The sequence below is a fragment of the Elephas maximus genome, chromosome 5, assembly GCF_024166365.1.
Source record: "Elephas maximus indicus isolate mEleMax1 chromosome 5, mEleMax1 primary haplotype, whole genome shotgun sequence".
Taxonomy (NCBI): Eukaryota; Metazoa; Chordata; class Mammalia; order Proboscidea; family Elephantidae; genus Elephas; species Elephas maximus.
In genome coordinates, this window is record NC_064823.1 from 24,143,161 (window position 1) to 24,155,543 (window position 12,383).

General features: G+C 35.4%; 2 protein-coding genes across 7 annotated transcripts in view; one reads left to right on the forward strand and one right to left on the reverse strand.

Annotated features, from left to right (window-relative positions):
- Positions 1-10,239, forward strand: part of NUDT6 (nudix hydrolase 6) — a 45,626-nt gene extending 35,387 nt beyond the window's left edge. For all 6 annotated transcript variants that reach the window (XM_049885382.1, XM_049885377.1, XM_049885380.1 and 3 more), the window contains 2 exons: positions 5,296-5,350; positions 9,842-10,239. In XM_049885382.1, coding sequence (XP_049741339.1) covers positions 5,305-5,350; positions 9,842-10,239 — 444 coding nt within the window. In that variant the 5' untranslated portion in view covers positions 5,296-5,304. The remainder of the gene's footprint in view (positions 1-5,295; positions 5,351-9,841) is intronic.
- Positions 10,240-10,656: 417 nt separating this feature from the next.
- The window catches only part of FGF2 (fibroblast growth factor 2), a 93,521-nt gene continuing 91,794 nt past the window's right edge, over positions 10,657-12,383 (reverse strand). Inside the window, 1 exon segment of the mRNA XM_049887042.1 lies at positions 10,657-10,846. Coding sequence (XP_049742999.1) covers positions 10,661-10,846 — 186 coding nt within the window. The 3' untranslated portion in view covers positions 10,657-10,660.

The window sequence follows — 12,383 nt, forward strand, 5'->3', positions numbered from 1 at the left end:
GTAAGTGAGACCATACAATATTTGTCCTTTTGCGTCTGGCTTATATCGCTCAGCATGCATTCTGGGTTCCTATGTGTTGTGGCGTGCATCAGGACTTCATTTCTCATGATGACTATTATTTCATTGTGTATATATACCACATTTTGTTTATCCATTCATCTGTTGATAGACATTTCGATTGTTTCCATCTTTTGGCTTTTGTGAGAAGTGTTTCAACGAACACTGGTGTTCAGGTTTCTGTTTGAGTTTTTGCTTTCACTTCCGGGTATATACTAGGACTGGGATTGCAGGGTCATATGGTAGTTCTATGTTCAACTTTTTGAGGAACGGCCAAATTGTTTTCCACAGTGGCTTGAGAAAGAACTGCTTTTCAGAATCTAGTCATGTTTGCAAACCAGCTTTTGTTCCCTCCTGTTTCTAGGCAGTTGTGACTAGTGAAAGCTAAAGACAAACTCAAATTATCTAAGACCTTTATAGGGTTGCTATGAGTCGGAATCGACTTGACGGCACTGGGTTTTTTTTTTTTTTTTTTTCCTTTGTGGATTAAGGAGGAATGATACTCCTAAGTAGGGTTTTCTTTATTTTTTAAAGTTGTAAACAGAGATCCATCTAAGAAAGCAACCAAACATGAAAACTGAATATTCTGAATATTCATGTATAGTTCAATGCTTTTCTAAAAAATAGAGTGAGACACTGAGTTATATTTAATTTCTGTCATTGTTTTGCTGATAGGTGGAAATTAAGCATAAATGATACCTATTAACCATAAATAACTAGTTAGCATTATTTTCAAACATCTAAGCCAGTTTTTCTCCTTTTTTAAGCATCTCACTCTCCCAGGCATTAATGTTAACTGTTCCTTACAGAGTAAAGTTTAACCTTTACCATGAGTGTATGCACACACTCAACCAAGCACAGATCTAAAATTACCTTTCTCCTTCCCTACCTACATTTTCCAGCCCTTGATCCCTGCCTCAGGATTTTGAGCAATCAAAGACCTAACAGTAGCTTGACCTTATAAACTGAGTGCTAAAGAGCTAAGAGTAAAAAAAAAAAGTAGGGATCTATTAATTCACTTACTAAATATTACTAAGTTTCTATACATACTAGGCTATATGCACTATTCTACGCATCAGTGAACAAAGAAAAGTTTAAATGTAGTTTATATGTAGAGTTTATATTCAAATGGTTAAGGCACAAATAATAAACAACATGTAAGGTGGGAGATAAGTGCTATACAGTGGTACATGATAAAGAAAATGACTGGGCTGGCCATATTATACCTTATTTTCTGTATGTTCAGTGCCTAGCATTCAAGCAGTTTTTATTGAGTGAATGGACAAGGCTGTAAGAGGGTGGTAAGACTTGATGGGAGTTTCTGTTTCATTGGTACAAGCAGTGACAATATTGTAGCTAATGAGATTTATTAAAATACAAAAAAACTCAAACCCGTTGCTGTCGAGTCAGTTCTGATTCAGCAACCTATAGGATAGGATAGAACTGCCCCATAGGGTTTCCAAGGAGCTACTGGTGGATTCGAACTGCATACCTTTTGGTTAGTAGCCAAACTCTTAATCAGTGAGCCATCAGCGCCCCTTATCAAAATACAGTGGCTCCGAATTCTGAAAGGTGAGAGTAGTAGCATTAGAGACTAGAACAGTGAACAGTATAACCAAATTCCTGACATCTGACCGAGCCGGAGTAGAGGAAGAATAGGACAGTCAAATACGAGAGAACCAAAAGGAGGAGGCTAGCAAGTTCCATGCCCTTGTTTTAGGTTCTTGGGACATGACGGAAAGAAATTAGTAGTCTTTTGAGTTTACACAAACTCCTGGTTAGGATTTCAGTAGCCACGCCCAGGGAAGGTCTTGATACTAATCATCTGCTTAGGAAAACAGAAGATGTCTGTGGGGTTGGAAAAATAGTGAGAAAAATGATCAGAAAATGAGTAATTACTCCTCCCCCCCCATCCTAGAAACCCTAAAATAAACTTGAGTATATCTTCAAGACAAGTTTCAAAAGAAACAGTGCTATTATCCTTGAAATTCCTTTAACAGAAAATATCTTGCATTCCTATTATTTGTTAGTATCTCTGAAAAATGCATTAGAAAAGTAATACTTTTGTTGAGATCCAAAATACCTATTCTTTGGGCTAATTCCTAATATCCAAGGAAGGAGCAGTTGTGGCGTGAAAGGCAAAACCACCCCGTGTCATCCACATTGTCTTCTATTTTCCGTTCACCCTACCTACCCCCACAATAGGGTCAGATTTATAATTGGAAAATAATAGGAAAATTTTTTATCCCATTCATCATTCCAAAATACAATGGAACTACTCTAGATATGATTTAAAATCACACATTTTTATAAATTAAAAAGATTTTTTTTACTTTTTGTAGGATGTAAAAATTGGGTATGCCGAAGGAACTAGATGACCTCACCAACTCAAAGCAGGGAGGGGTCATATATGTGAATGTTGATTAACACTCAAGAAGCAACCAGACACTAGAAAACTTGAGACTATTTCTTTTAGAAGGGAGTGGAAAGTTCCTCTTTTTAAGATTACAGAAAAAAGGATCATGGAATTTTACACTTGAAACATAGAGATGGTTTGTCTTCCTTTATAGGAAGGGAAAACAAAGATGAAAAGAGAGAAGAAATAAATATAAAGTGTCTAAATTTTCAGAACCCCATCCTTAACTCTTCCACATTAAATTTTCCTCATGAAACAATATATTGGAAAGATAGAATAACAATAAATCACTAGTTAAGTAAAAAAAAATCTCATACCAATAAGAAGATTCTAGATAGGGAACTTACAGGCACCAGGTAGATACAAAGATATTTGACACCAAAGTACAGTTTAGTCCAAATTTACAAGCCTTGCCGGAGTCTAAGATACAGATTCCAGTTAGGTTTACATAAACTGTTCCAGTGAAGTCTGAGGAAAAGATCAAAAAGCATTTGGAACAGCAGCAAATAGTAGTTAAGAACTCATGAGAAAATATCGAATCAGCACTTTAAATTTTTTAAAAAGTTGGCTAAAATAGGACTGCCTGGATTTTAACCCTGAATTTACCATTCACTAGCTGTGTGGCATAGTGGTTAAGTACTACGACTGCTAACCAGAAGGTCAGCAGTTCAAATCCACCAGGCGTTCCTTGGAAACTCCATGGGGCAGTTCTACTCTGTCCTATATGGTCGCTATGAGTCAGAATTGACGGCAACGGGTTTAGCTATGTTTAGTTATTAAACCTTTTTATGTCCTTAGTTTCATCGCCTCTAAACGTGGAATAATAATAGTCTCTGATAGGGTTATTGTAAAGTTTAAATGTGTGTAATACTTAGAAAAACACATAACAGTGTCTGGAACATAGTAGGCATTCAATATATATTAGCTGGTATTTTAATTAAAAAACCCAAACCCAGTGGCATCGAGTCCATTTGGACTCAGCGACCCTATAGGACTGAGCAGAACTGTCCCATTGAGTTTCCAAGGAGCACCTGGCAGATTGGAACTGCTGACCCTTTGGTTAGCAGCCGTAGCACTTAACTACTACGCCACTAGGGTTTCCAGTATTTTAATGCTATTGCTATATTGCTAAACACATTCAGTTAATGGGACTACTTTTTTATATTAACAAAGAAAAAGAATGGGCAACATGTTTGATGCTCTCAGTTGACCATGTCTACATTAAACATTTTTCAAACCACAAACTTCGGCTTTCTTTCTGCCACTTAGAACCAACTTCAGGCTCAAGCTTTTGGGGGAAAAAAACTTCATAAAATAGCCTCTTTAAACCTAAGAGATGCCAGAAAATGTCACAGGTTACTTACCCAATATAAAAATATACTTGATCTTTCAGTTATCTAAGGTTTAATTTATGAAAGAATCAAAATCAAATTTATGTAAGCTGTTGTAATCCTTGTATCTATCATTTTTCCCTCCTAATAAGTTCATAATTCAAAATTTAATCAACAGTCACCAATCATTTATAGTCATATCTAGGTAAAGATTTTTAAAAGTTGACTTGTTTTTAGGAATCATTTGTCTGCTATAACATTTCTTTTCATAGAAATAGAATTTATGGTGGTGAAGCCCAGCATCCTATCATGCAAGAGAGTGTGTATTTTTTTTAGAAACAAAGCTTTTGGACCCATTTCAAAATGAAGCCCAAAAGACAGTGCATTGATGTAGAAATATACTTAGCATCTACTTCTACATTAATAAAATAAAACATAATATGCTTTATAACTAATCTCAGTCTCAACCAGACACAGAAGGGTGGAAAGCCTGAATTCTGTACCCACATAATCGACAGTTTGTGGAAACTCTGGGAACCAAGCCACTGGTCTCCAACCTAGCATAGTTGGGAAATGACACATTCTTTTAAGAAGCACTCATCCAGGAAATGAGTGGGTCACAAAGCACAACAGTAAAAGGTCCAAAAACTTTTTTTTATGAATGAAGAGTATAAGGTGTACTGCTCAAAGCTGCTGCTGCTCGTGATGAGTATAATTTCTCATTCTTCAGTTTTTATCATGGTGATGGTTAGATATAAGCAGGACTCTAACAGGAAAAATAATCATGTCAACAACAAGAATAGTGTCCCAAGCCATCTCATAACTATTTTTAATCTATTTCTATGTTTATCCCCATTCCAAGATCAGATCTTCCATCTGCCACTCCCAACCAAAAAAAAACGATAGACAGGAAAACACAAATTCAAACTAATTGATTTTATTCACACTACCCATGAAAAGCAATTACATTTTTTACGTAAAATCAATAACACAGAATAATAGAAATTGTTAGAGTAATATATCTGGTAGAAACACAATACAGTAAATAAATGAGAAAATTAAAAATAGCATACTTCAGTGATTAAATTTATACTATATTTTCTACTTATTTATAGCAGCATCTGTAAGATTTCCCTATTTGTTAACAAGTTAACTAGCAGCAAAATTTTAAAAATTAAACAAATTCAGTAGATGTTTCTCTTCACTCTTTTGTTCATACAAAATTTATTATCACATTAACCAAACAAAACTACTTCTATTCCTGAAGAAAAAGGTAGGAAAACATTTCATCAATCACCCTCCTGCCAAAAGGAAGGAAGCTGGGAAAAACTTGTATTTATTGACAAAAAAAAAAAATCTCAAACACCTTGACCAATTAATTGATGGGTAAATTTTGTGGAGTCTGCATGTGTGTGAGTAAAGTGTGATTGAGTGAGTGTGTGTGAGTGAATATATGCTGTGTTAACTTTATTTTCTGACTTTATATTGCAGTTAAAAAACATGTGGAAGTTTCCAGGAGGCCTGTCAGAGCCTGGAGAAGATATCGGTGTGTATCCTACATATTTTTAATTGGCTTGAAAATGTTGATGAAATCCACATGTTTAGTTTCTTTCTTTAAAATACCAAAGAATAACGTTTAAAATTTTCTAACTGGTTCAGACTGGGTCAAGAAATTTCAGAGAAGTTACTTCAGGGCTGATATAAAATTAGAAGCAAAATGTATAACATATAACCAATTTCATGAGTCTAAATAATACTGCTAGGAGCACATCACCTTTTTCTTCTGTTTAGGACTGCTTCTTGATTAATTTGTTTGAAAATGAGAAACTTTGTATATATATGTGTAAATTTAGGATTATTTTGGATATGACTAAAGTTGTTGGTATTAACATAGAAAAGATCAATTCTTAACCATTCATTCACAGAAAAATGAATTAAAAAATTGTTGTCATCTTTTCATGACTCTAATAGTCACTTTTAAAATAACTGTGAAATAAGTATTATAAAATCAAACTGTCATGGATTAAACCCTTTGTTTCTCATTTTTTGAATTATAGAACAGCAGTGGCATAATGCTTATTATGAAAATTTTATCTATTCTTTCTTTTGAATATTCAGGAAGCCAAAAACACAGTAAAATGTCACATGAGAAAGTCTCAAATGAAAAATAACCCCCCAAAACAACTTACTGAGCTCTATATTTAAGACAAGAAGATATGATGTAAGCTAAGAATTCTTTACTTCCTTGTTTTTACAGGAAATAGACAAAAGAATAAACGCTGAATTTTTCTACCTACTCCTTAAACCATTAGGTCAGAGTCAGTTTCCATCAAAATAAATCAATAATTCATTTGCTTTATTTGCTTTTTCTCAATATGCATGCTCCCATTCTCATTAGCTAGCATTTATATAGGCAATTTCCTAATTATCTTTAAATATTTAATTTAAAATGTATATATACCTAAAACTTAATTTCTAAAAATATTACACAAATTAAAATGTCATATATATAATATATAACCAACTCCTAAAAACTCTGCATTAAGATATATCCATAACAAACCTTTTTTTTCTGGGGAGGGGGACTTATTTAGTAGTTATTGACTTTTTCCTTAGATTCTGCTTAGGTCTTCTAGTGACACAAAAGAGAATTCTGTAGTGGTGCAAGTGCTGAAAGAAAAGACCGTTTGTTCTAGAACACCTAATTGCCTCATACCATCCCTATGTAGTATGTGAGCGTATATGAACTAGTTAGCTTATTGTTTGCACCCCTGAGAGAGGAAGCTGTCTATACTGGGCAAAAAGCAGTCTGCAGGAAAAGGTTTGTGTAGCTGCTTCTCCTGAATTCGCCTTCTCAAATGAATTGATTTTTTTTTTACATTTGAATTATTATGGATACTTTGAATTTCAGTTATATTTAAGTCTAATTGAAGAAATGCATTTCCAAGGCAAATATATATAACTTTAGGTTGAAGTATACTCCAGAGCCTTTTTTTAAAGTCCAAATAATTAAGAATTTGCTACTTTTTTTTAAATACGTCTCAACCATGCAGAATTAAGAAAAAAGAAAAGGCTTCTAAGCAACAACTGGCATTCACCATACTTCCTGGGGGTAGTATAAATTAAAACTTGGCCTTGGGTTTCCTAAAAGCAGCTAGAAGTGATAACTGACAGTGGAGGTCTGAAAGACTATGTCTATATGAAGACATTTCTGTTTTATAACACAGTACAATAATAGATATTCTTAACAGTGAAGCCAAATCATCTAAGAATTATTTTCTTTAAGCCTTGTGTTTAGGAAAGTATATAATATACATTAGGAATACTGCCATCACGAATGGCTAAACATTCATATTGACTCTTAAGTAGTGAACACTAGTTACATGGGAAATAAATTTGTTTGAAATTCATCATTCTTTGATAATATTAGGTAAATGAACATTATTGTCCATAGTGTTAGGAAAAAAAAAAATTAGGAGGGCCACATATAAAATAGAAAGCAATTCTCAAAGCTTTAGTATAAAATAATACCCTAGGTATACAAAGGGTATCTAAAGAGTCAAGGTTAAAAATGGACAAGTTGCTACTGACAGGAAGAAAATCATCTGCATCAGCTGAAGGACTGCACCGCAGCTGGTCTAGTCAGAGATCACCGGTGCAGGAGAATCAGAGGGATACACTAGGGAACCCCACACTTGGCAAAATTTTTCCTATTATTTTATTTCAACCTTAATCCTGTTATTAAATATTATAAAATAGAAATAACAATATAAATTCCATTTCATTATTGTTGCATACCTAAACAAAACACTATGACATATTTAAACATATTTCTTAATCAGCAAAACTAAAAACAAAAACCTCTTGGTTTTTCATATGTTCTTTATAGCTATAAAACAGTTAATGTTACTTCAGTTCAATTTACAGTATATGAAAATAATAAAGGCACAACAAAATAAAGCACTTTTATCTTGATAAAACATTTACATTCACGTCCAGATCCTTGGAGAAGAGATTTCCACCTTGCAGTGGAAGGGGTCTTTCAGACACTGGATGCAAAGACTCTCATTTGCCTGTTCAGTTTTCAGTCTAATCAGTGAGATGCTGGTTCAAGCAAAACTGCCCCAAACCACCTCAGCAGCTGTGACTTTGAATCAGCTGCTGCGGTGGCTGCCGAGCAGGGCAGGTTCACTCACCTGCCCCAGGCTTTGCTTCTGTGATGTGAACAGCCAAGACTCACGAAGTCAGGCCAACTCTCAAGTAGTGGCACTAAGAACTAAACAGGACCCCCAGGGTCATTTTTCAAAGAATTTAAAGAAAAAAATACAAACATTTAAATAACAGTTAAGTGACATTGGCAAATAGCGTTATATAAAATTTAACACTAGTACCACAATCTTTAATAACAAATTTAATAACAAATAATTGTTGTATGCCAGATTAAAAATCATTTTTCTTAAGGAAAAAGTCCCTCTTTTTGTAACCTAGAGTCTCATTTTATTTTTTCAGTTTGAGAGTATTAATTTCTAATGATATTTAACCTATGGGCAAATCTCTCAATTAGAAGGGAAGTCAGCATGGAATTCAAAATGGGCAGATAAATGTCTTACATTACAGAACCTTTACTCTTCCCATACATCTTTCCAGAGCAGTCCCTTAAGAGAAAAACCAAGAGCTTATTTATCCAGGGAATTGGTAAGACAGTCTACAGGCACATCACATGAGAATTGAGACATTTTTCCTTAACTCCCTCTTCCTTGCCTATTCTTCACCAATAGGACTACTAGAAAAAAAAACCAAACCCATTGCTGTCAAGTCGATTCCGACTCATAGAGAAGGCACATATAATTTACTATTTGACAGATAAGAACAATGGAGGCATCAAAGAGTGAACGAAAAACTCTGGCAATAGTGATGCTTCCCAGCAAAGTGGGCAGGGAAGGTTGTAAGCGCGCCTCATCAATGCTTTGGGAGACAATGACAGAGCGTCACAAAATTAGGGAAAGCCCATTTAGGGAGTTCATCTGGACATTTGGAAAAAGCAGCCACAAAAACACCTGAACGGCAATAAAAATACTGCCCCAGAAATTGACATATAATTGAAAAAAACTTATAAAATATGAAAATTTCTATCGCATTATAAATTTCTGTATATTGCAAGGTCTTTGAAAACTTCTAATGAAATAAGTGCAGTGTTTTGATGTTAGAGGAATAAATTGAAAGTTCTTTGGAGTCTTACTTCAAGAAACAAAGGAAATGCCAAAAATGACTGGAGTGGGATTCCTCTGACAGCAATAACTACAGGGGCAGTGACTCCTCTTCAGAATGCTGATGAAGGAATCCGCTAGATGCCACATAGCTCATACATTCTGCAGCTCAACAGCCTTTTATACGAAAACGGATCTCTTATTCTCAATTCCAATATATATAAATTTAGGCAGTTTTGATGGATGATCAGGAACCGGATAAACCAAACCTGGTGCCGTCAAGTTAATTCTGACTCATAATGACCCTATAGGACAGAGTAGAAATGGCCATAGGGTTTTCCAAGGCTGAAATTTTTACAAAAGCAGACTGGCATATCTTTCTCCCACAGAGCAGTTAGTGTATTCGAACTGCTGACCTTTCGGTTAGCAGCCAAGCACTTAGGATATATGCAGGAATATCAACTGAGCTTTACAACATGTGTTTTAACTTTTGCAGCATGTGTTTTTTACCTTTTGGGAAGTAGAGAAGGAAGAGGGTAGAAAGACGTGATCCCAAAAATGCACAGGTGGATAAGCCTGTAAGTAGCAGCCAAAGAAACATTCAGTATTTTAAAAACTTTTTAGATATATATACAGTGCTAAGAAGATACTTTGGTAGTGTATACCATTTCAGGTTGTCCAGAAGGCAAAAAGTTTGTGCTGAAAACTTTATTTTCTTAGGGTGGAGATTTACTTTTGAACATTTAGATATTACTTTCACTGAAAATCTTCAATGATGAAGTTTCTAGAAATGTCCTCTTTGTTGATTTGTACATCTTTCTTTTATGTAGGAGACACAGCAGTTCGAGAAGTTTTTGAAGAGACTGGTATAAAATCAGAATTCAGATCCCTCCTGAGTATTCGGCAACAGCACACCAATCCAGGAGCTTTTGGGAAGTCGGATATGTATATAATCTGCCGCCTAAAGCCATATTCATTCACCATAAATTTTTGCCAGCATGAATGCTTAAGGTGTGAGTGGATGGATCTCAATGACCTGGTCAAGACTGAAAATACGACTCCCATCACCAGCAGAGTAGCTAGGCTGATGCTCTATGGGTACAGAGAAGGATTTGACAAGATTGACCTGACCATGGAAGAACTTCCAGCAGTTTACACAGGCTTGTTCTATAAACTGTATCACAAGGAACTGCCAGAGAATTACAAAACTATGACAGGAATGTACTAAATTCACATTTGCATGTTTAAAAAGTTTTAAAGTAAATTTACATGTAGATTAATGTGTGCCATATTATATGAAGTAGTGGACATTTTGAGCGATTAAATACCTGACTTTAATTTTCTAATGTGTATGGTTTTTATGAAGAAAATTTGTTTATAAATGTGCAAATTTTAAAAGCCCCTTTTTCCAATAAAGTAAATGTATAAAAAGATGTAGCTCTAAGTAAGCTCCACCAGGTAAAGGTAAATGCTGTATGAAAGAGTGAAAGTTTAGCAACGGTTAAATATTTCACTGGTAGCTAAAATGTGATCTAACCAGCTAGCCAAACTGAGCAGATGACTGTATACATTTCTTTTTCTCTCATTAACAAATTTCTGAAATATACGTCTTCTTTCGCATGAAATGAGATTAGATGTTGCCGTTAAGATCAGCTCTTAGCAGACATGGGGAGAAAAAGTATAGCTTTCTGTCCAGGTCCTGTTTTGGATCCAAGTTTATACTGCCCCGTTCGTTTCAGTGCCACATACCAACTGGTGTATTTCCTTGACCGGTAAGTATTGTAGTTATTAGATTCCAGTCGTTCAAAGAAGAAACATTCATCTGTCACACATCTCTGAAAAATAAAGGAAGAATTAGTTGTTATTATTTATCATTATTATTATTACACTTTTCATATTAAATATCATAGTACCATGCCCATTCTGTTCAATAAGCTGCAGAGATTTTGGGTTCAGCAGGGTAGTCAAATTAACAAGACTCAGTAGGCCATAATCTGACCCAGACAAGCTCCATGGGACACTAAACAGGAGCAGAGCCTGTCAGTAGGACAGTCTCAAGTATGTCTCTTCAGCAGGAGAAGTCTGGGGACCATTCATTCTCCAGCCCCCTGCAAGAAATGGGTCAAGAGTTAGGCAGTGAGAGCACACACCTGGCACAGGAACCACACTGGGTCAGACTTGAAACATCCCATGAACACAGCTTTCAGGGGCCCCCACAAAGAGGGGCACAAAGGGCACATTCCACTCAGAAAAGCCCAAAGACACGGCTTCTAGTTAGGGATGTATAGTCCATCCACACTCCTCACAGTCTAGAGACAGGGTTCTGGTACAGCAGTACTTGAGGGTTAACCCAGGGTAATCCTCCATGAAGAAGGAGACGGAGTTTTATTAACTCCTTTACTCACAGAAACAGAATTAACTCTCTAAATTATAAAAGATTTTTCTAGTGACTAACATTGTTTCTGAGGCATAAAAAATAGTTTATCTTATAGAAAATAGCTAATGGTATATAATGTCTCAACAAAATGGACTGATACAATGGTCGCAACAGTGGGCTCAAGCATAAGAACGACTGTGAGAACAGTGCAGGACCGGGCAGTGTTTTGTTCTGTTGTACACAGGGTCACTATGGATCGGAACTGACTTGATGGCACCTAACAACAATGATAACGTATAATGCCAAGAAATTACATTGGAAGATTATATTACATATAATTAGCACTCTTGAAACACTAGATAATGAAGAATATGTAACGTAGAACATACTGATTTCTGGCAGTTTCTTATGAGCAAATACTCTACCTTTTTATTTCAACTGTTTATCAGAAAAATAAATAAAAATTTGCTTTCGTATAGTTGGACCTCGAAATACTATTAAAAGTAATGGAGTCTAACAGACTACCACATTATTTAAGGTAAATGTTCAAAACTCATCTTCACAGGGTTAACACTGATCTCTGAGGAAAAAATGATTTCTTCATGTTAAAGAAAAAAGGGAAAAAAACAAGTATTTTTATATTACAATTATGTACACAAAGCAATTGAATGGTTTTATATAAACTCATTTAGAAAACCATATACATTATTACACATTAATCTACATATAAAGACCCTGGTGGTGCAATGGTTAAGTGCTCCACTGTTAACTGAAAGGTCCATAGTTAGAACCCACCAGTGGATCCAAAGGAGAAAAGACCTGGTGGTCTGCTCCTATAAAGTTTACAGCTTAGGAAACCTTATGGGGCAGTCCTACTCTGTCATATAGGGTCACTATGAATCAGAGTGGAAACCCTGGTGGCGCAGTGGTTGAGAGCTATGGCTGCTAACCAAAAGGTCGGCAGTTTGAATCCACCAGGTGCTCCTTGGAAGCCC